The sequence below is a fragment of the Platichthys flesus genome, chromosome 6 (assembly GCF_949316205.1).
Source record: "Platichthys flesus chromosome 6, fPlaFle2.1, whole genome shotgun sequence".
Taxonomy (NCBI): Eukaryota; Metazoa; Chordata; class Actinopteri; order Pleuronectiformes; family Pleuronectidae; genus Platichthys; species Platichthys flesus.
In genome coordinates, this window is record NC_084950.1 from 19,853,670 (window position 1) to 19,877,098 (window position 23,429).

Below are 23,429 nucleotides of genomic sequence, written 5' to 3' on the forward strand. Positions count from 1 at the left end.
TCAGTGTCAGAACATAGTTTACATTTTGAATACAGTTGAAGTGCTGTTAGCGCCATACACTGCATCCCCCAAAATTAAGAATCCGCACCTCTTTAAAACATTTACAACAAAAAGGGAAGTATAACCTGGAGGGAGGATTTTGTATATTGTCTTAGATGCTATTAGTTTTATAGTCAAGTGTAACTTACAAACTGACAACTGAGTTTATCTTGTATACATTGTGAATGGAAGCTCTGTAATGATGCAACCGATGAGACTGAAAACACTTTTAATTTTTTTATTTTTTTCTACTGTTTGTGTCCTTTTTTTACTACGTGGGTAGAAAGGGCGCTGCCTCCATTTTTCAGGGAATAACATTAGCTCTACTTACAGGCTTAATGATGTATTATTCGTAGCCACGTGCTGTCGCGTAATACATTAGTGCTGCTCTCAGGCGCTAACTCCGCCCTCGCGGGAGGGACTCTGAGCGCCACGTACGGTTTGGCTCAACGCACCTTAACATGGGGACGAGCAGATTACGCTCTGACACGCTGTGACTAACGGGCCCAGCGGCCAATCAGCTCTCAACGCGAGTGTCGTACTGAGCACGTGCACCTTCTTCTGCCCAATGGGAGGCTGTGGGGGCGGGCCGTTGTCATGGTGAACATCACCCCCCCTGTAGGTTGTGGCCACGGCAGACTTGTATTAGTGGTGGACATGGATGTATTATAAGAGCTGCTACATGACAGCTGTAAACAAACTACACCCGGTGGAGATTCAGCTCACCAGCTCAAAGTACGTGTCGCTATACTGCTAACTTCACATGCACTCTGTTTGTTATTGACATTTACCAGGAAATGAAAAGGCTTATTTTGTAGCTTTTTGTACCTATGTGGGATTAGGAATTAGAAACCTTAAACAACTTGTTCTTTACATGGCACCACCAGCCGGTGTATGTACTCGTGAGGTACAGGTCTCAGACAGAGGGGTTGTTTGAAAGTAATCTTGCTGTTCGGTCGTCCACCTAACACGTGTGCTGCACAGAGAGACAGGAACAAATAAGATCAAATCTATTAATCCCAAAAGAAATTATTGTGCCAGCTTGCTCCAAGATCACAGTACAGTGGAATAACAGAATAGAATAAAAAATACATGTCACAGTTAAAATAAAAAGTCGATTATAAGTGGAATTCAAAATATATGAATAAGTAGATCCTTTTCAAATAAAGCCAAAATTGCATAACCTCATCTCACATGGTGCCTGAGAGAAGCTGTGGCTTGTGCACCTTTTGCAATACTTGAGAAATGAAGGGGGTTGGCTATTGTAAAGACAAACGTATGGGTCGGACACTGGACACACAAGCCCTATTTCTTCTACCTTATTAGGCAATGTTTGTGTATTTAATGTAATTTCATACCAAATTGACTCCCGTTTCCTTTTTCCTGTTTCTTATTAAATGTATGTAACCAGATGGTGAGCAGCAAAGCATTTGCCCGCTGTGGGCTGGTTCTGCTGAGTTTGTGGCTGTGTATCCAGTCAGTGCCTATCAGTGTGGACAAGTCCAAAGAGAAGCGTGATGCAGACGAACTGGAGCCGCCACAGAGTGCTGTGAGTCATTATGTCACTGGCACACACATGGGACATTTCTCTGAAATTAAAGCAAACAACGGCAATATCAGGAATGAGTTGGCCCCTCCAAAAAATATACAATGTCAATGCATATCAATAATCGATAATGTATATCAATAATGCCCTTGTCAAGTTAGGTATTAACAAGTTAAATGTACATTTTAGTCCTCTGACAACCAACACTGTGTGGTTTGGTTTATGCCTCAGGAGACCGGGCTGCACTACGACCGCTACCTCAGAGAGGTCATTGAGTACCTGGAGAAAGACCCCCACTTTAAAGAGAAGCTTAAAAATGCCAACATGGATGACATCAAGGTAAACGGCTGCTTACTCTCTAAAAACATCCCTTTGTTTATTTGCAAGCCTGTGGCAAGAGCATGTTTGTATTGAGCGGTGGCGTGTTGATTTTGCGCCTGCAGCAAGGCAAACTCTCCAGAGAGCTGTACTTTGTCCACCACAATTTTCGGACCAAGCTGGACGAGCTGAAGAGGGAGGAGATGAACAGGCTGCGGATGCTTATCAAAGCCAAACATGACGTACAGGGGGAGAATGGTGAGTGATCCTCCGTGTACTGCGGACATCAAGTCAAAGTAAACGTTTGTTTATAGAGCACCATCGAACAAAGTAATCAACAAGCTAAAATAAAAATAAATTGATATTAAAATGTATATCAAAACATAGTTCCAGTGACTAGACACAGCCACTGCAAAGGCTTCTGTTTTTTTAAGCCTATAGATCTCTCAAGTATCAGGTTGGCTGACCTCAGTGTTCAGGACGGAGTATGAAGATGCAGCAGTTGGATTAAATAAAGTTGTTCCAGCCTATTTGAAATCTTAAAAAAATACAATGCAATTTTAAAACCAACCCGGAATTTAAAGGGTAGCCAATGAAGAGAGGACAATACTGGTATAATGTGACGCAAGCAAACCTGTGCTTCTTGACACTTTACATGATATTCTCTAACATAGAGTGTGCGGCTGGTTCACTGTCAGATGTCGGATCAGGCTCTTGAGACACAAGAACATGATGCAATACTCCAACTACTTCAACTCACAGTGACTTGTAATCTCTCCAACTGCCGAATGACACGTTAAATAAAATAAGATGAGGGACACACAAATATTAATAAAAGCTCAGTTAAAGAACAAAGTTCAACAATTACAAAAAAAATGATGGTCAGAGACATCACGACAAGACAAGGGCAACCTGGACAGGATGTGTGGAAACATTTTAGAGATGGTGTTGTATCAATTCAATCATGCTGAAAAACACATTTTCAGCTACTCACTTAGACTGAGCTCTTTCCCAGAGTTTATTTGACTTTAAGCTTGAGTTAGCAAAGCCGGTGCACAGAAGAACTGCTGAAGCACGTAATGTCTTAGGACAACACATGGGAATGAGTGAGTCAGTTTATTGAATGACACAACTGTTTTATATTATATTATGTTATATTGTATTATATCATATTAATCACCTGTTAACTAGCAGTTATGCACAAAAATACCTTGCCTCTGTAACAAAGAAATGTCTAAATTTGGGATAAAAAAAAGTCCATCCACCTACCTCCCTATCCACCTACATTTTTCTTTAAAGGTCATAAATGAATAATGATAACAAGGATTAATTCATTATTCTCTCCCTTGCAGGTCGTACACTGAACCACCAGGCCCTGCTCAAGCAGTTTGAGCATCTCAACCACATGAACCCAGACACGTTTGAGGTGGACGACCTGGACCGCCTCATCAAATCGGTACAGTTAGAGAGGGAATAACTCCTGACCACTGTTTGCTACATTCGTCAGCCTCCCACACATACAGAGGACAGACACACACACACACACCATTAGCATACATACTAGTTGGGTATCTCATAGTTCGATTCAACACTTTGTTGGGAGTCAATGGTTTTCCTACTTTTCATCCCATGTTTGTTGCGACCACATTTTGTGGGTAATGTAGGTAATTTCTATTATGAAAATGCATCACAGGACTAACCCTAACCCTAACCCTAACCCGTATAATTACAGTAATACAGTATAATACATTAATCTCAGTGAAGAGCACCTTTTTCTTTGCTAAAATTAGAATGCATGAGCCTATAGAGAATTCCAGGTTTCAAACATGACGTGATTCTCGGGAGTGTTCACACGTCAGCATGTTAGGTATTCTTAGCTTTACTTCCTTTGTTGGAGAGAACTAGCTCACCAGAGGTATATTCACTGGTTTTAAGAGACTGGATTGAGAAAGGGGAAGCCAGCTCACTGAGTTTGCATGACTCTTTGCTTTACACAGAAGTGCACTCAAGTGCATGTTTGATCTGACTTTAAACTGCTGGGTTTTCATTTTGTGTGGTGTCGTTATGCCTTGGGGACTGCTTGGTAAAATGCAAAAAAAGTGAGGGTTTGCTTTGTTGATAAAAGCTTTCACTTGACACTGTCATGGGAGTACCTGCAGGGTGTGTGTTTAACTCCCATAATAATTAGTCAGGTGTAGACTGAACTTTGCCATTTTGGTCCATTTTAGGACATGACTTGTGTATTTAAACTATTAAAGACAGGTGGCTGTGGCTCAGGAGGTAGAGCAGGCCAGTCACAAACCAGACAGTTTGCTCAATCAAGGGCTCCTTTATTCTGGGTGCTGAAGTCACTAAACCCCAAATTGCCCCGGACGGCTACAGAAAGTTCTGCACAAATTGAATCAATGTGTTTGCGAATGGGTCAACAGTCAGGATCCATTTGTAATTTTCCATTCTTCAGCCCTACAACACCAAACAGCTGGTTTTAGATTCCATGTCAACAAACCAATCCACCATTGTGCCAAAAAATAATTTGTTGGAATACTAGATAAACTGGTCCTGTCTCTCATTAGTACCTGATCAGTAGCCATTAGACACATTATGCATATCAGCTTTGTACAATTTGTGTAATCTTTGCTGCATGAGGTAAACATGAAGAGCAGGTCGTAGATTGTTCCAGCATTGTGCCTGGAGCCCATTCTGCCAAGCAGTCCTCCATAGAGCTGCTCTGACCGCGCCTCCTGTGTTCTGAAAGAAAGAATAAAGTTCCATCAAGGCATGAATTCTCCCTTCTTCTTTTTTTCATTTGTAGGCGACGAAAGACCTGGAGAACTTTGACAAGGACCGTCACGATGACTTCAAGAGGTATGAGATGATGAAGGAGCATGACAAGAGGGAACATCTGAAGAACTTAAGTGAGGAGGACCGCAAGAAGGAAGAGCAGCATTACGAGGAGATGAGGAAGAAACACGCTGACCATCCCAAAGTGAATCATCCAGTAAGTGTCCTGCTAGAGTTACCCTCAATAGAAAATGCACCAGAGGCTGAAACTCCTTATCTTAAGCAGCAGAAGCCTCAGCTATTACTTTCATGACCTTTGGTTTTAATCTGAGTTATTAGATTAGAAGTATGTGGAAAACTGAACAACAGTAATCCGACAACCTGTGTGTGTGTGTGTGTGTGTGTGTGTGTGTGTGTGTGTGTGTGTGTGTGTGTGTGTGTGTGTGTGTGTGTGTGTGTGTGTGTGTGTGTGTGTGTGTGTGCAGGGCAGTGAGGACCAGCTGAAGGAGGTGTGGCAGGAGGGCGACGGTTTGGACCCACAGGACTTTGAACCCAAGACTTTTTTCAAACTCCATGGTAACCACACATGCCATATTTGCCAAGAACATCTGTTCAGAAAGAGTCTATTGGCACATGTCAGTACCACTAAGCCATAAGATTAATAACATTAATACAACAAACTCCTTAATGAAACTAGTTATGAATGAAATGGCCTGTTCATTCCAGTCATTTGTTTTGTGTTGCAGACAGTAATGGAGATGGTTTCTTAGATGAGACTGAGCTTGAAGCTCTCTTCACTAAAGAGGTATTTACAATATGCTTGTGTATTTATGTCTAACTGCCCTGGTTCTGCATCATTTGGGATAAGGTCATATTTAAACGAAGGAGCCTTTTTTAGATCAAATTTCTCTCTGTGTTTGTCTTCAAGCTTGAAAAGGTGTACAACTCTGAGAATGAAGAAGACGATATGGTTCAGATGGAGGAGGAGAGACTTCGCATGAGAGAGCACGTTATGAACGAGGTGAGCTGCCACGGTAACAGAGCAGATGTGTGGGGTTATGTTCAGTCGTGCTGCATGGTGACAAGCACCTGACACAGATTCAATTTCCAGCTTAGCCGGGGTCTTTTTGTGTGGAGTTCTCCACATGTCGGCGTAGCTTGTTACCCTGCACTCCGGTTTCCTCCCACAGTCCAGAGACATGCAGGTTGGGGTCAGGTTGATTGGAGACTCTAAATTGAGTGAGAATGTGAGTTTGAATGGGTGTTTGTCTGGTTGGGCCTGTGATTCACCGGCGACCCGTCCAGGGTGTGCTGCGCCTCTCGACCAATGTCAGGTGGGATTGTCTCCAGCCCTCAAAGGATTAGTGGTATAAATAATGGATGGATGAACCAGACCTGTTCATGCACACAATTGATATTGCTCCAGCGCCGTCAGTTCGACTTTTTTCATTGGAATTTTTGACAATACCTGTGTTGATGTTCAGGTGGACACCGATAAAGACAGACTCGTGTCAATGAGCGAGTTCATGGCGGCCACTCAGAAGGAGGAGTTCCACGAAAAAGAAGAGTGGGAGGTAAGAACTCTTTTCTTCTTCTGTTTATACAGGACAGTTGGAAAGATGATTTTTGTGTTTCTGGCTCTGAATTTCCTTTTGTTCCATGATTCTATTCATTACATCTGATCATTACTTGCCCTCCACCCTGCCCCTGTCTGCACAGACTTTAGATAATAACCCCTCATACACAGAGGAGGAGCTGAGGGAGTATGAGCAGCAGCTGACCAACGAGAAGAATGACATCAACAAGAAGTCGGCCGAGCTGCAGACACAGAGGGAGGAGCTCGAAAGGAAACAGGAAGAGCTTAATGCTCAGAAGCTTGGGCTACAGCAGGTAGACTAAAAAAACAAAACAATCAAAATGTTATATAAATGAAACACACTCAGGAATTTAGTAGTCTGCACTCAATAACCACAATGTCACACATAGTTCTAATTCATGATATGCATGGTTTGTTTGCATATGACATATTCACTTCCTCGTAACAGTGCTGATGAGATGCACCCGCACAATACTGTATTCTGTTTACAATTTACTTTAATGCAAGCACAATATACAAACTGATATATATATTTTAATATTTGCATACAGTAGGGTGGGGGTTCCCACTTAGGTGATTCTCTCACATTTTCTCTCCGTTTCTCTATCCTCAGGCAGTAGAAGAAATGGATAGAATAAAGGCCCAGGGCACAAACGCTGAGGTCAAACGTAAGTATCACATTTCAATGAGTCTACAGGCTAAAGCCGCTTCTCTAACTGAAAGATTGTGGCCTGTCATATGTTAATAAGCATGACTACACAAAAACTACAGGACGGATGATCACAAAACTTGGTGGAAGGATGTGGAGTGAAGATCAGGGAAGAACCCATGAAATATGTGATGCAGATTTGGATCAGGGGGCAAAATCTTTTCACTTTCTTTAAACGTTGAGTGTGTTCAAGATTTAGTGGAAAGGGATCTATTGACCGAAATTACATAACATTTTTTCCCTGTGATGCTTTCACAAGTCTGTTTCATCGAAATTATACAAATTGTTGTTTAATTTAACCTAGAATGGGCCCTTTATATTGAAATACTTTATTTGTACACCGGGGGGGGGGGGGGGGGGGGGGCATGTTTGTTGCAGTAGCCCAGACTGGACCAACTAGATAAGGCATTTTTCTAAATTGTCAATCATTTTTCTGTGTATAATTCATGGATCTTGATGAAAAAGTCAGGCATGTTTAGAGGACTGATGGTAATGAGTGTGTGCAATTTTGTGCAGATCCAAATAAAAAGTTGGGCCATTGTGACTCTCCTGCAGGTGAAGGTGACGCAGCACCAGTTATACCAGGAAACAACCAGCCACTGCCCCCTGGTCACCAGCAGCAAGATGTACCAGTGCCAGGACACTCTTAGCAGGTCTCACCCCTCTGCAAGCTGCAGGGATGCCACTGACCGTGTGTGCATGTGTCTGTGTGAATGTGTGTGTGTTTGTGTTTATCCTTAAATCATTCCAATTTTCTGTTTTCTATTTAGAATTTTCAAAACACCACTGGACAAAAACATGCCATCACATTAAGAGCATGTGAGAAAGCCTGATTTTAGGCCTTAAATTCTGTCAATTACGCCATTATTCCTCTTGTTGGTGGATTCCACTTGAAATGTGAAGCTTGTCCATTTTTTCTGTGTTCACAATCAACTCTATTGTTTTTGTCGTATTGATGTTCTGTCACAACTAGGACACTGTTCTCCATGGGGAGTGTAAGGGAGGAGGCCCTGATAAGTGAATGTTTTGTTTAGTTTGCACTGTAGTTTATTGTCACTGCTACTGTCTCTAAGACAAAAACACAACTTTTTTTTTTTCAGGTGAAGAGAGCTTAGTATTTCAGAAATAAGTTTAAGTTTTATATATGTCACCACGGAGTTCATGTAGAACTCCTGGCAAATGAATGACATGGTCCAGAAGAGTTTTCATTTTCCATATGGAAACAGCAATTCAAGGTTACATTTTTCTTAAAGACTTAAACTTAAAGCTTTAGCTCTTGAATGTTACATTAGTAATAAGGTTTCATTTCAAACTATGTGAAATGTGTTCACAATCGTGTTCATCAAAATTCAATATGATCTTGACCTCCAAAATCTCTTTACTATTTTATGAGACTTTAATGAGATTGCAACAATTACACACAGATCATCAATCATTGTTCTCTTTTGGATTTTTCTCACTTGCAATGAAACTCTTACATGTATTGAAAGCAGAAAAACTATTTCACTGGTATTTTCTATGTTTCCTCCCTTGGACCAGATGATTGAAGTACATATTTATTTTACAGATGAAGTTACATATATTATATATTTAAATTACTGCAATTGTGCTGGTTTTAGACTGAGTATGTGAGTTCTGAATTGGTTGTTTACAGTGTGCTTTTGTCAGTGCTTGTGAGTGCATGTGTTCGAGTCTGTGTCATTTTTCAAAATGGTATAATTTACCTCTTCTCTACATCACTGTCAATGAAACTTAGCTTGGGAGTTTAATCCAAGAGTCACATGGTCAAAAACAGATTTCAAAACGGTCCCATTTTAAGGGTAATGCAACAGATAGGAGATAAAATCAGGACGCAAAGACAGATCTTTATAAAAGCAGTCAAATCTGTCTGCCTCCCAACATCTGTAGAGCCCAGTTTACCTCAAGTTTTATTAATTTATTTGAGGATTTGAATGTGGACAATAAAGTGAATGAGCCTGCAGTTTGGAGGGTTGTGTCTCTTTAATGCGCACACAAGCGCTCCCACACACACACACAAGCAGAAATGTAGAAACATGGAATGTGAGGTGAAATATTCAACATTTTTAAATGTTACTTCCTACCACATGAATTAAAAACACAGAATTCATGGAGGGTTGTTTAGCTTTGCCCATATGAGTTATTGAAACGCTCATTGAGGTATTCTCCTGCCTGAACTGGAGGGTATTTGTTGGAACCGTCGCAGCAGGAGATCACAGCCTCATCGTCAGGCTGGACAAAGAAAGCCAGGGACTGACGTGTGCTGGAGTCTCCAGCAGGGGGGAGTAAAACTCTATGGAGCTGTGCAGAAGGGACCAAATTAAATTTTAAGTTTGGATTCTGTCATACATTATATTACATATAAACATTGTTTACCCCTGAAATTCAAAAAGTGTTTTGTGGTATTAAGTACTTCAACCCCCCCCTCCCCCCCCTCCCTCGGCATTGAGGTGAGTAAATGAGTGAATTTTCATTTTTCTGTGGACTATCCTTTTAAATGGTGTCTCAATCATGGCGCTATTAATACATATATTTTTGATTTTCCATGACAAAAAGAGAAGTTCTCTTCAAACCTGATAATAGAACTCTAACCAAACTGTGCAGAAATGTCTAGTAGCTCACCACAGAAACAAACTGGTCGCTGGTCCAACGCTGCATCAGGTCAGCGATGTTGACAAGGACGGCTCCAGGGACACAGGGAGCACAGATGAATTCCCCTGAACGTTTACGGACCTGAGGATTAAAGTGCAGTACATGTGTGTGAGATTTTCTCCCAACAACAAGTTTCTGTTTAAAACACCTTGCTATTTTTTTAAGATAAATGTTAAAAGTTATGTGTATTTATTAAAAAAGTGAATTAACATGTGTACTTGAGTCCAACATGTGAATGTGCCAGATCCAGCCATGCAGGGTAATTTTCACCTGCAGTTGTTGGCAGGTTGATAGTAAAAATCATACAAATACCTTATAGACGTGTAAGAAAACAGACAAAGGCATACGGAAAGCACAAAAACGCAAATGACAAGTGATTAGAGATTTGAGATTAGACAGAGAAAATGTCAAAAAACGTATTATCAGTACAACATCAATAACCCGTACTAAAGATCATGGCATGTTTGAATGTCTAACAACCACCGTTTTGTCAAATTGGAGGAATCTTTGGTTGTTGTGTTCCTTTGTCCTTTGGGCAGTGTGTTCCAGGTGTGTGCTGCTCAATAAGAAAAGGCAGAGTGTTCAAAGGTACATTTTCTATATAGTTTCCATACAGTCCTCTCTGGTAGTAGCGCTGGTAGATGAGTTTTGATTTGGTTAAATGCAAGAAATGTAAGATTCCAAGTAAAATAGCAAGTTGTGTTCTTTGATTAAACGTGACAACACAAGAAGTGAAAAAGACTTCCTGAAGTAGCTCGTTCTAAAGGAGGAACATTTGGTTTTTAAAAGTTGCCGAGCATCCGGACAGGTGGAGATGTGAGTATGATGACCTGCAGACCCTCAGAGCTCTGAAACAACAGTGTGATGGTGCCGTAGTCAGAATGCTCTCCACACCGCAGCTGACCCTCCTTGGCTTTCCCACTGTCCACTGGTGGGTAGAACAGAGACCGCAGCGTCGTGCCGTTCTCATCAGCTACAAGAGACACAGAAGACATGATCAGGTTGACTGGCATCTAAATATTAGGAGAGTTATATAGTGAGCTCAAAACCTATGCTACTGGGAGATAGAGCACGTTGTCAGTCAACCACCCATGAGTGTTACTTCAGTTACAATTGTTTAAAGTCAGGAAGTTTCTTCCTTCTTAGCCATCACCAACGTTCCCTTGAGCAGATCTATTTTCAGCTGGACTCACTGACTGTCTGTGTGATACACTTATACAGTGAGAGCAGGGACATACTTCCTATTAAGCTGTGTGCACCCAGGAACACCTCTTGGTCCAGACCTAGACCCTGGGCCATCACCCTCATCACCCGCAGGCTCAGCTCCTTGCAGCGCTGGAAGAAAGACGTCTGGATCTCCTGGAAGTCCGTAACAGCGTCTGGCCATTTCTACAGCAGAGGCCGGATGTTCATTAGCGCCTGAACAACGATTTTCAAAGTATAAACTATACTGTAGATATTAGTTAACTTAATAGTGTGGATTTTATAGGGCCACTGTTTCTAAATAATCTCAAATGTATCATGACTAACATTATTTCTACAAAGAAATGTCTTGCCTATACTACAATATCAGCTGATTATAGGTAAAAAATAAAAAACTAGGACAGAACTTTACAATGGCTTGTACTTTGACCCCACGGCTGATTCTAAGGGCAATCTTCTTTGATATATCATGATGCAGTAGGTCTGTTACATAACACGGTCAAAAGTCATCTTTGATAGGGGAAACCTTATTACTATGTCAGGGTGGAATGAGGATGTATTGAATGCCTCCTTCAGGTCCCCAGGTCGACGTGGATTCAACCTGAAAAGCAGTGGTGTCAGTTAAAACAAGGACAGCCTGATGGAGCAGATAAGGTGTGTGTGCTCCCTGTAGTGAATCCCACCTCTCAGCCTCCAGAGACACCCAGCCGTGGTTGGGACTGTTGACGAAGGTTTTCCTGCTGAAGGGCTGCTTCACCTCATCCGGCTGCAGGAAGAAATCCCTGGAAATGCGCATAACACGTACTACCTGTCCAAACACACAGCGGGAGAAGAGACACACCCTCCAGGTTTACTTTTACGCAGGATCCTGTATGCTAAAGCAGTGGTTCTCAACTGGTCTGGCTTTGGGACCCACCATCATCCCTTAATGACCAGACGCGACCCAACTTCTCGTATTTATTTCATGAAAAGACGGTGCAGTTTGAACCTGAGATAGTTCAGAATATCACAGTATGCCAATACAAAAAAAAAGTTTAATGATAAACTAAAACGACCAGCAGGTGGCGCTGCTACAGAGGGAAATATTCCCTTTTACATTTTATTTTTCCAGAACACGGGTCCGCGACCCAGCAGAGTGGAGAATCACTGATCAAAAGGATAATCTGCGATGCTCTCACCTCCTCGTCCTTGATCCCGGTGTTTCTCAGGAACACAAATCCAACTTCTGTAAAAGCAGCTTTCAGCTCTTTGGCCAAACCCTGCAGCTGCTCGTTCTGCACACCTCGCAAATCCAGGCCGCATGCACCGAAGTCCACTACGGGAATACTCATTTTCAACAAACTACGCGTATTGGAGATCCACAAAAGTTGGTTACTACCGTATCTTGAGGCGCTCTCGTCATGTGACCTCTTGCAGCCTATAGGAAATTAGCCCAGCCAGTGAAAGGTTAACGGTTAGAGGAGCATGTGTCTTCAGTAAACAAGGATCCACTTGAGAAGATGTTTGCATAGAGCAGCGGTCGTCAACCTGCGGCCCCTCTGCAGTGGCTCCCTGTACAGTGCATGTTGCGCATATTTTTCGCGAACGGTGAACTTAACGAATCAGTTCTTTCATATGATGAACGTGAGTGAACGTCACGTTCACGTTCATTTTTTAAATAATCATCGTATCAGGCCATCATGAAATACCAGGAGCGGGTGAATGTGTGTGTGTGTGTGTGTATGTGTGTGTACGCGCTCCCAGATAGCCGACACGCACACAAAGCCTAGGCTCCGCCCCCCGTCCTGAGCCCCGCTCTACTCGCTCAGAGAGACACAGAGCAGCCTCTCAGTGACTGACCGGCTGCTTCTCAACAGTGGAAACAGTGAAAACAACGAGTTTCTCTGGTCTCAGCTGATCAGAGATCAGCGCCTAAGCTTCTTGATCAGAGCAGAAGCTGCAGGTGGTTTGTACCGATCTGCAGTTTCTGTGTCGGCCTGCAGTCTGACCTGCTCTCACGTTTTGTTTTAATATTTCAGCAACTAAAATATGCGTCACATCCTATTACGTCCCGGCGCTCTTCCCTGCAGGTCGCTAATCTATAGTCACGACCCCCAGCCTCGGTAAACTAATCATGGATAAATCCCAGCAAAGAAAAGTCTGGGAGGGAACTTTAGTTTAATTCTGCGTGGAGAGATTACTTTGCTTTCACTGCCACCAATGCTGTCTTACATGTATGTTTGATATGTGACGAGGAATTAGCAAACAATAAGAAACGTAATGTTGTAAGATATTTCCAGAGCAAGCACACAGCATCTGCTGAAAAGTACCAAGCTGGAGATGAGCAAAAAAAGCTCTGTGTTTAATTTATTCCAAAGTAGGCCCACACATGTATTTTGTTCTCCAATTCATAAGAGTTTGGTGATTTTGTAACAGGTAAAAATAGCAGTTAAATGTCAACAGTTTTTTTTATTGTCGTTCTATTATTTAATAAATGCAACAAACTATAGTTTTTATATATATTGTATAACTTTATATATATATATATATTGTATAACTATATATATATATATAACTTTATAACCTGTGATATCAAATATGTTGTGCGGCTCCAGACAGATTTAATTTGGGGGACGAGGGGGCGAAATGGCTCTTTCGATGGTAAAGGTTGCCTACCCCTGGCATAGAGAGTGGAGCGTCTCCTTCGCAGGCTGCGGCTTCATCGAGATGTATTAGGTCGGTGCCAGCAGCTTCGTACAGGACGTATCTAAACTCGATGGCTCTAGCTCTGGGACTCCTCTAGGCAAGTCACATCCCACTTCAGTCAAATAATCTCCCACATTGAAATGAACAAATGGTCAAGGAGCCAAGGAGCAATTCTCACGATTTGTCACAGAGAAAGTTCCCACAAAGAGCAAGCAAGAGAGCTCATTAGGAAGGAACTACAGATGGTGATCTGTACACATAACTCGACAGTGAAAAAGAACAGGAACAAACTGATATCTTTTATCCAAAATATGATCTAAGTAAAACAAAACGTTTTTTCGCGTCTTTTTGACTGACTACCGGATCTGCACTGATCAGATGTACCAGCCTGCCATCAGGCCTGAACATATTGAATAACAGAACAGAAGATGCAAGCCCGCCTCCAAAGACCCCAGTAAATCCCCCCCCCCACCCCCTCCAGCCTTACCTTCACCTTGGACCCACTCAGTGAGGCTGACCACATGCTCCTGACTCCACCCCCTACACATCAGTGGGAAGCCACAGCAGAGTCACCTCAATGTGCAGGTGGATGCTGGGGACTGGACAGAGTGGTGGGGTGGATCCAAAATGTTCCATTCGATCTTCAACTTCAAACTGTTGGAAAACCGAAGATTCATTGTCCTTTCCGGCATTCAAGTAAATAGGTTTGATGTTGCACTGTAAGAAAATAATGCAAAATCTTTGAATAAAGAAATAAAAAAATGTCCTGCGTACCTCAGATACAATAGTAAACAAACAAAACGCTTTTTGTAAAACACAGCTATGGTTTCCACCTGGCTCATAGCATCCCAATATCAAAGACACATGGAATTGAAAAGAAGTTAAACAATTAAGTAAATTAAGATTTACAGTTGTTACAATTTTCTTTCTGGATCTGCACCAAATTACACACACTCATAAATATCAGTCTACTTAACATGTCAGGTTTTTGTTCATCGTGATCCATGAAACATTTTTCGGGAAATCAATGAAAATGTGGAAAACAATCTATCTAACCTTTTGAATGACCTCTTCCCTGACACATAACACTTCCTTCCAAATTTGATGGAAAGCAATTTTTTTACGTATTCCTGCTGATGAAAATGCACCCTACTGGATGGAGGTAATTAACTTTGAATATATATATATATATAAAAGTTGTGTTTTTGTTATTGAAACTTTTAATCAGACTAATCTGATTTTGGATCATCTGATCTGCATTTGCAAAGATTCATATCATATAAAACAACCAGTAGCACGATAAATTGATAATAACTCACTGTAAAATGAGTCACCATTCGTCAACAGGCTTCAGAGTTATAAGAATCTGTTTTCTTCCTTTTTGAGACCACGATGGTGTGCTAATGAGTAGCCAATCAGGAGCATGGGATGTTGTTGGGCCCCTCTTTGGTTCCCCCCATGCTGCTGTAACTTATGAACATTATATCACATGTTCTGCAGCTGCCCCGACTGTGAACAGTGTGTGTGTAGTTTTTCCAGCTTGTTTACTATTTTGAAACATGTGACGGCCGAGTTTAGTAAGTTGCACAACCCCCCCCCCCCCCTCCGTGCCGTAGTCTACTGACACTCTGCCCACTTCTCCTCTCAATGGAGTGTAGATAAGACAATAGATAACATGTGTGAAACCAAATGCACCAACTGAACTCCAGACTGATCAAACAGCATGCCGGATTAGGAGATGCACTTCTGACGATCCACTCCATCTACCTGGTTATGTGAATGGAGGCCTCAGAGAACCCGCTCAGCTGGGGTGAGGAGTGGAACCTCTCGTTTGCAGGTTGTGGCTTCAGGAGTGTTTACCACCTGGGAGCCTCCAGCTGTATCCTGGAGCGGGTGCCATGGCTGATTCATGGTGCTTCTAAAATCTGTGGAGCTTCGTCTGGTTGCCTCGTCGCCGCAGCTCTGACTGTTGGGATTCCACTTGGTGAGTCCCAGTCCCAGCTCGTCGTGTAATGTAAACCATCGTGCTTCTGTGTGTGTCGAATGAGGATTGCTGCTATTACGACCTCTCATGTAGAAACTAGCAGTGAACCAAATGTTGTACGTCTATTTTTAAACCATCAATTAATTTCCCACTATAGAGCGCACACATTTGACACACATTTCTAAAATAAATCAGACACCAAGTAAATAATTAGTATATCCCTTAGCCTCACATTTCATTTAGCTGACGCTTTTTGAAGTAACTTCAAGCAAACTACAAGTGCTACATATAAGTGCGAGTAAACTTTTATATATATAAAAAACAGAGTTGAGGTTGGTTTAGACATCATCTTCTTAACCAAAGTGTAGTCGGAAGAGATCTGTGTTTAGAGTTTATAGTGACAGTATGGTTACATTTATGATTTATAATATGTAGAGAGAATAGGTAAAACTTTTTTTTTTTCACTTACAGTGTGCATACAAGTTCTTCCTACTGTAGTAATTGATGTTCAAAGAGGTGATAGAGTAAGGTCAAGGACATGTTATCTGAGAGCAAGTGATGTGATGGATATTTGGAGTAAACAATGTATTTGGCAAGATCATTGACACACACACACACACAGAGTCAATAGTGAGGCCAAAGTCCAGATGTCACAAGGGGGTCAAAGGCAAGGGAGTCCAACGAGGGACAAACACCCATCTCCCCTCTACCATTCACTGACTGAACACACACAATTTTATCATAACTTACACAAAATAACATCACACAAAGGGGAAAATACTGCGTTCATGTTAATAATGTAGCTACAGCTTAAAATTTGAAGTTCAAAAAATAAAAGGGACTCACAGCAATATCAGATAAAATGCCTCAGTGTGTTTATTGCAGCTTCTGCCAATGAGTCAGGGATATGGTTTCTCTCTCTTTAACACATAGAAGTAGCAAAGGAATTAAAAGAAACGATATTGGTGAATTTGATGAATTACTAATCTTTCTTGGATAATTAGTTTAATTAGTTTGAACCATGTCCTAACCCTAAAAACAAACAACAATTCCAACTCTACCCTCCCTCTCATGTTTATCTGAACACTACATCGCTGTACTCTTCTTCTCTTCTGGATCTAGGTCGAGGTATCTTTATTGACCCAGAGTGGCAATTTGTTGTACAGCCAGCAGAGCAATCACGCAACCACCGGACATAAATAAAAGATAAAAACATAAAATACACAATAAATACTTGATACACCCATGTAAGAGTACTTAAATGGCTAGTGACAGCAGGGACAAATTAGTTCCTACATCTGTTTGTCCTGTATCAAGGTAAGAAAATATCCGTGGCCTGACAGAAGCAGCGTGAACATAAAAAATGGGGTGACTGGGATCAGCCAGAATCGACCAGGCCTTCTTCAAGGATCTGACCTTGTGCGGGCTAGGGAGGTTGTTATTTAGCTGCACGCTCTGACAATGTTTTGTAGTTGTTTCTTATTTTAAAGGTCAGTAACTTGTACCAACAACAACAAAAAAAGAAGTTAAGAACAGATACAATAAAACATCAATTAAAAAAAACATAAAAGTGCTGTCAACATCAAAATTAAGCTGTCGATAACAAGACACGCATCAATTGCTTGTTTTCTGTATCTCTCCTATAAAATGTATCTTCTTTAAATACATCAGCTTTCTCTGATTTCTTCTCCTCCATTCAACACGATGACTCCTCAGACTGAGACTCAGACTTTGCCATATTTTCCCTTCACAGAACAATTCTGTGTCCATGTGTTGTCGATGGCGAAAGAGGCCCGACAACAAACACTTGGCGTTTTCCACCCGACCTTCAGTCTGCTGCGGAGGGTACAGGAGTCCCTGATGGAGAAACTCCCAGAGGACGCTCACCGTCGGGCCTCGGGGAAGCTCTGCGTGTCCCTCACCCGACTGGCTGATGGACAGAACGTTTTGGTGTCAGAGTTCGAGAGCAGAGAAGAGCTCATTCAGGTGCAATGGAGCAGAGAAAAACACTGGTTTGGTTTTACAACATATGCTCTGATTCTCTTTCAGCAAAAATGTCTATGACGTTCTTCAGTTCCAAGGTTTTGAGCTGAACTGTCTCACTTTGTAGGTTCTCATCTGCAGCTGCTTTTTCCCTGTTTACTGTGGTTTCACTCCACCTTCCTACCGTGGAGTGGTGAGTAGAAACACTTTTTACTCGTTTCATTCCACTGCTTGTTCCTGTAATGTCCCTGATAACTCCAGTTGACAGATTCTTTAGGATTAGCTGAATGGTTACACAACCGTGTTCTTTACTTAAAAACAGCAATGCAATGCTTGAATCCTATAAATAGAAGTAGAGAATGGAAAAAAGAGGTAAATACTTGGGCTGCACCTGTTGCATAATAAGCATTGTAATTGATAGATCACTGTATTTGTTGACTTGATCATCACACAACTCTGGGGTTTTACTGGGAAATGCTTTAAACACGCTATGATTGACTATATAAAGATACATTTTTTAGTTGTAATAATTTTAATTCACACAAATATTTGGTGCGACTCAGAATCAAAGCGTTGGAAGCAGGCACGTGCACAGATAGACACCAGGTGGTGCTCAAGCAACCACAATTTTGGCCTCTGGCTAAATAAGTGCCCTTTTTGTGAGGTATGTTGTTCTTTTTTGATGGCATCCATTCTCAAGTAACAATGCATCGTGAGGGCTGAGCTCGACCCTCTATGGTTCTACCTCTGTGAAACCGGACGATCCCCTGAACCTCCCTCCTTGAGTCCCCTTATCACAGCCTCCACTATCTATGCATGTGAATTGAGCACCATGGCTGTTTCCCTGACTCTCTTTGGTGTCCACCAGGTAACAATAGTGATTGAAAGCCTCAACATAGTTTGTCACTGTTGTGAAATGAAAAGCATCAGAGGGGCTTTACATATCCTTTGCCCGCAGTGTACATAGGACAGGCTATATATACATTTATTTGAGCTTTGAGTGTTTCTGGTCACCTGAGATAGTCCAGTTCATTCAGTCTACTCCCTCCCCTCTCAGTACTACATGGACGGAGCCCTGAGCAACAACATGCCCCTGTTCGAGAACAGAAACACCATCACTGTGGCCCCGTTCTCTGGCGAGAGCGACATCTGCCCCAGGGAGGGTACTTTCAACTTCTTCGACGTGCACTACGGCAACGTCAGCATCCAGATCAACACTGGCAACGTGCACCGCATCTGTACATCCTTCCTACCTCCAAGACTAGAGGTTGGTTTACGATCAGGGTCCTTTTGAAAGCATTAGGAGGTTCTCTGCTGCAGAAGAATAGCAAAGATCTGTTCATCGCTAACGTTTGTTCTCGACAGAAACTGGCAGAGATCTGTCACAACGGCTACATGGATGCTCTTCGTTTCTTGAGAGAAAAAGGTGAGATCTACTCGACACTTTCGTCACACACTTAGTAACAAATAAAACATGATCCTAATCAGCTGTCTCTTACAGATCTGCTTGGGACACAATGTCTTCCCTGCAGCTTGGTGTCAGACATGGACACAGTCAAACCTACTTGTTGTGAGTTGTGGAAGAAATTGGCTCAAGCAGACGAGTCCGAGAAGACTCACCTGAACGGGTTGAATCCTGCACCGGAAGAGGATCACTGGCTTGACCAGAAAGTCATAGAGAACCTCCCAGATGATATCAAGAAAAGTAAATGACACAGATTAGACTTGGGTGGCCGGTTTGATCCTTCACCTGCCAAGCTACCTTCACCAAGGCCCCACAGCCCCTTCAATTCAGTTCCCTAAATATGCGAGACTGTCTTTCATCGAGATCCATGTATTTTCCTGGAAATAAGAAAATATTTAAAAAAGGTCCTATCTCATTATGTTGAAGATGTTAAAGAAATTTGAATAATGCTGGTCAAGATCCAGACAAAAATTCAATGGGTTATTCTCTGTCCAAAACCAAATCCTTCCACTTTTTTGGTAATTCATCCAATAGTTTGTGTAATGCTGCTAACAAACAATAAAAAACGAACCAACAAGGAAACAGACAGGGGGTAAAACATTGTCGGAGCTAACTAAAACTTATATCATCTCAAAATTATAGTTTTTTAGATCAAATCTGAGACAACTTGTTCTTTCAGTTAATTAAAGTTGTGTTTACTTTAAGACATGTCATCATTCTTGAACTTATCTGTGATCAAATACTGTCCATGCGTACAAGGCGTATTTCGCTGATCACAGTAGGGTTCCAGTGGTGTTAGAAATTTCAGCTGCTCTATCAAAAATCTGTGAACCTCATCTTTGAATTTGTGTTGTGTGTGTGTGTGTGTGTGTTAGGCCTGCGTGAGGTCTGCAGGGAGAGTCCTGGAGGTGTGGGTCCATGGTCTCAGCTCACAGAGTTCCTTCCGGTCAAGCTGGTTTTGTATCTGCTGACCTTCCTCGTGCTGCCGATCGAGCTGAGCCTCTTACTCATTAAAAGGTAAAGAAAAGACAAGGGTTTGTCTTTCTGGTCAAATTTTCCCATTCAGTTTTTATATTAATAAGTTAGTCAAAACCATTGGAAACAGACATGCATTGTATATCCTGCACATTTCTCCACAGAGTATGAAATAAAAACCAATTAACATGTTACATCCATGATAACTGGTTTTAGTCAGCAACACAGCCTACTATGACCCTCTCCATTTGAGAGATTTACAGTTGCATGTGTTTCCAAGTTTCAAGGTCTCAGGCAGCCAGACGCACAGCCCCTTTAAAAATCATATCTCAGATTGGATTTATTTCTGGCTTCAATATTTCTTAACTTGTTTGAACTGTTTGTATTGTGACAGTGTGCTACAGTCAGGCTGTGCAGTCATTCACAGACTGTTGACGTCGTCTACAGATTTCTGCACTGAAGGAAACAACAACAACAGGTCTGTGCCCGCAAGGATAAGTCTAACGGCTGAATTGTAGCTGCTATACGTAGACATTTAAGTACTGGAAACCAGTAAGCCTGTAATTATGCGATCTTGTGACACACCTAAATAACCTACACATTTTCTGCTGCTTTATCAACCAATAGAGATAATGTGATTACAGTTAGACCGAGAACAGTCAACCTGCTTGGTTTTTATTCTTGCCTTTGTCTTCATCTAGTGCGACTCGATGTCGGAACAGGTCCTCAAGCTCAGATCTGAAACCCGACAGGAGCAGACAAAAACATTAAGCCACAAGTTTAAAACAAATCCCTTTCCTTGGTATTCCCAGCAGTAACCTCGACCTCCTCTCCCTCACCTCCACATGTTTTCTGACCTTCGAACATCCAATCTGACTAAATGTGTCGAGGTGACTTTAAACCACAGAAGTAGACAGACTCATCAACCATAAACCAGGCAGGAAAAAAGCATTGTTTCTTATTATTTATGTAACATTGATAGGGAGGCATAGCTAGTTCATGACCACCATTTTAATCATGGTGAATAAATTCATTCCAGACATCTTTTCATATAAGAAGTTTTGTTACCAGTGATTTCTGCCAACAATTCATCGGCAATATGTTATGTTTTATAAAAAATATTTTTTATAAAAACATTCATATAGGATATTAGAAGTGTGTTTAGAGGGACACCACAATGAAAAATAAAATTGTTAACAACCTAAAAAGATTTAAATAAATTCAGTTCTTTAAATCTTAAGTTGTAAACTGTGTAAATATAACTTCATTTTAATTAGGAAACTTAATAGAGCTCCTGCTACCAATTGAAGTAGTTATTTCAAGTAATTTTTCTGTATATGTAGATTTTTACATTCAGTCTCTACCTTTACTGACAGTAACTCAATTCATTTCTCTTACAGTGCCTTGCATAAGTATTCACCCCCCTTGGACTTTTCCCCATTATGTACTGTTACTAACTGTAATTCAAATAGACTTAAATAAACTTTTTCCCATTTGATCAATACAACATGCATAGTACTTTGGAGGTGCAAAATATATTTTATTGTGACACAAACAATAATGAGAACAAAAAGTTGTCGTCTGTTAGGTGCATAAGTATTCACCCCCCTGTGTCAATACTTGGTAGAACCCCCTTTCGCTGCATTTACAGCTGCAAGTCTTTTGGGGTATGTCTCTACCAGCTTTGCACATCTAGAGATGGAAATGTATGTCCATTCTTCTTGGCAAAAAAGATGAAGCTCAGTCAGATTGGATGGCGACTGTCTGTGAACCTCAATTTTCAAGTCTTGCCATAGATTCTCAATTGGATTTAGGTCTGTGCCTTGGCTGGACCATTTTAAGACATGAACAAGCTTTGATCCAAACCATTCCTTTGTAGCTCTGGCTGTATGTTTAGGGTCATTGTCCAGCTGGAAGATGAACCTCCGCCCCAGTCTCAAGTCTTTTGCAGACTGCATCAGATTTTCTTCAAGGATTTCCCTGTATTTGGCTCCATCCATCTTTCCCTCTGTTCTGACCAGTTTCCCTGTACCTAATGAAGAGAAGCATCCCCACAGCATGATGCTACCACCACCATGTTTCACTGCTGGGATGGTGTGCTCAGGGTGATGGGCAGTGTTGGGTTTTCGCCACACATAGCGTTTTGCATTGAGGCCAAAAAGTTCAATTTTGGTCTCATTTGACCAGAGCACCTTCTTCCACATGTTTGCTGTGTCTCCCACATGGCTTCTGGCAAACTCCAAACAGGATTTTTTTTATGGATCCCTTTCAATAATGGCTTTCTTCTTGCCACTCTTCCATAAAGGCCAGATTTGTGGAGTAGACTACTAATAGTTGTCCTGTGGACAGATTCTCCCACCTCAGCTCTGGATCTCTGCAACTCCTCCAGAGTAACCATGGGCCTCCTGGTTGCTCCTCTGATAAATTTTCTCCTTGTCCGACTCTTCAGTTTGGGTGGACGGCCTCCTCTTGGTAGGTTTGCGGTTGTGCCATATTCTTTCCATTTTCTGATGATGGATTTTATGGTGCTCCGTGAGATGTTCAAAGCTCTGGATATTTTTTTATAACCTAACCCTGCTTCATATTTCTCCACAACTTTATCCCTGACCTGTTTGGTGAGCTCCTTGGTCTTCATGATGCTGTTTGTTCAGTAATGATCTCCAACAAACTCTGAGTCCGTCACAGAACAGGTGTATTTATACTGAGATTAAATTGCAGACATGTGGACCCTATTTCCTAAGTATGTGACTTGCAAATGTGACTTGTGAAGGCAATTGGTCGCACCAGATCTTTGTTAGGGGTTTCACAGTAAAGGGGATGAATACATATGCACTCAACACTTTTCAGATTTTTATTTGTAAATAATTTTGAAATCCATTTAATATTTTCCCCCGCTTCCAAATGATGGACTATTTTGTTTTGGTCCATTACATAAAATCACGATGAAATAAATGTTCATCTGTGGTTATACCATGACAAAATGTAGAAAAGTACAAGGGGGGTGAATACTTATGCAAGGCACTGTAGCTGCTCCCTTCAGCTCAATCAGATATTTTTCTTACGTACAAATCCTTTAAACATTGACACACTTTCCACTATGTTACAAACTGTTTCTTCTAATCAATATTGTAAATATTTTTTTTTTGTGTTAAGTGTTCAGTTACATGCACAACTATAGCACTTCTGTCTGTTCTGAGAGGGGGATCCTCACATGTGGCTCTCCAAGGTTTCTATGTTTTTTCTATTCTTAAAAAGGTTCTTTTGGTAGCTTTTTTCTTATTCTTGTTAAGGACGGAGGAGGTTGCACCTTGTTAAGCCTTATGAGACAATTTGTGAAAATGGGCTAAACAAATAAAATTGTATTGATTGTGAAACTTGTTTTAGAGTGTATTGTTTTTCAATGTAGAAGAGCAGTAACAAATCCCTGTTATGCAGCTGGAGAATTTTTGAGGCACTGAAATCTTTACCTGACGG

General features: G+C 41.4%; 3 protein-coding genes across 5 annotated transcripts; 2 read left to right on the plus strand and 1 right to left on the minus strand.

The window, feature by feature from the left end:
- The first annotated feature begins 662 nt into the window (after positions 1–662).
- On the plus strand, positions 663–8,971 carry LOC133955541 (nucleobindin-2-like). Its single transcript, XM_062390429.1, has 13 exons — positions 663–774; positions 1,451–1,588; positions 1,817–1,924; positions 2,029–2,161; positions 3,256–3,359; positions 4,716–4,901; positions 5,170–5,260; positions 5,431–5,489; positions 5,613–5,705; positions 6,169–6,258; positions 6,404–6,574; positions 6,895–6,949; positions 7,546–8,971. Exons 2-13 carry the CDS (start codon positions 1,451–1,453, stop codon positions 7,638–7,640), a joined length of 1,323 nt encoding a protein of 440 aa, XP_062246413.1. The 5' UTR covers positions 663–774; the 3' UTR covers positions 7,641–8,971.
- On the minus strand, positions 3,354–14,202 carry si:dkey-10o6.2 (uncharacterized protein LOC100124608 homolog). 3 transcript variants are annotated; one of them, XM_062390432.1, is made up of 7 exons: positions 12,042–12,594; positions 11,547–11,671; positions 11,398–11,464; positions 10,899–11,049; positions 10,491–10,633; positions 9,631–9,741; positions 3,354–4,651 (listed from the first exon to the last, which is right to left on the minus strand). In XM_062390432.1, exons 1-7 carry the CDS (start codon positions 12,192–12,194, stop codon positions 4,484–4,486), a joined length of 918 nt encoding a protein of 305 aa, XP_062246416.1. In that variant the 5' UTR covers positions 12,195–12,594; the 3' UTR covers positions 3,354–4,483. The 3 variants fall into 3 exon arrangements, with proteins under 3 accessions (XP_062246416.1, XP_062246417.1, XP_062246415.1); XM_062390433.1 differs by lacking the exons at positions 3,354–4,651; positions 12,042–12,594 and adding exons at positions 8,973–9,309; positions 14,036–14,202; XM_062390431.1 differs by lacking the exon at positions 3,354–4,651 and adding an exon at positions 8,973–9,309 and having other exon boundaries at positions 12,042–12,590.
- A 978-nt stretch (positions 14,203–15,180) lies between these two features.
- LOC133955542 (patatin-like phospholipase domain-containing protein 2) lies at positions 15,181–23,329 on the plus strand. Its single transcript, XM_062390430.1, has 9 exons — positions 15,181–15,532; positions 17,286–17,518; positions 17,643–17,708; positions 18,573–18,782; positions 18,881–18,941; positions 19,017–19,220; positions 19,856–19,997; positions 20,350–20,433; positions 20,657–23,329. The coding sequence occupies exons 1-9, from the start codon at positions 15,328–15,330 to the stop codon at positions 20,724–20,726; spliced, it is 1,275 nt and encodes a 424-aa protein (XP_062246414.1). The 5' UTR covers positions 15,181–15,327; the 3' UTR covers positions 20,727–23,329.
- The last annotated feature ends 100 nt before the right edge of the window (positions 23,330–23,429 follow it).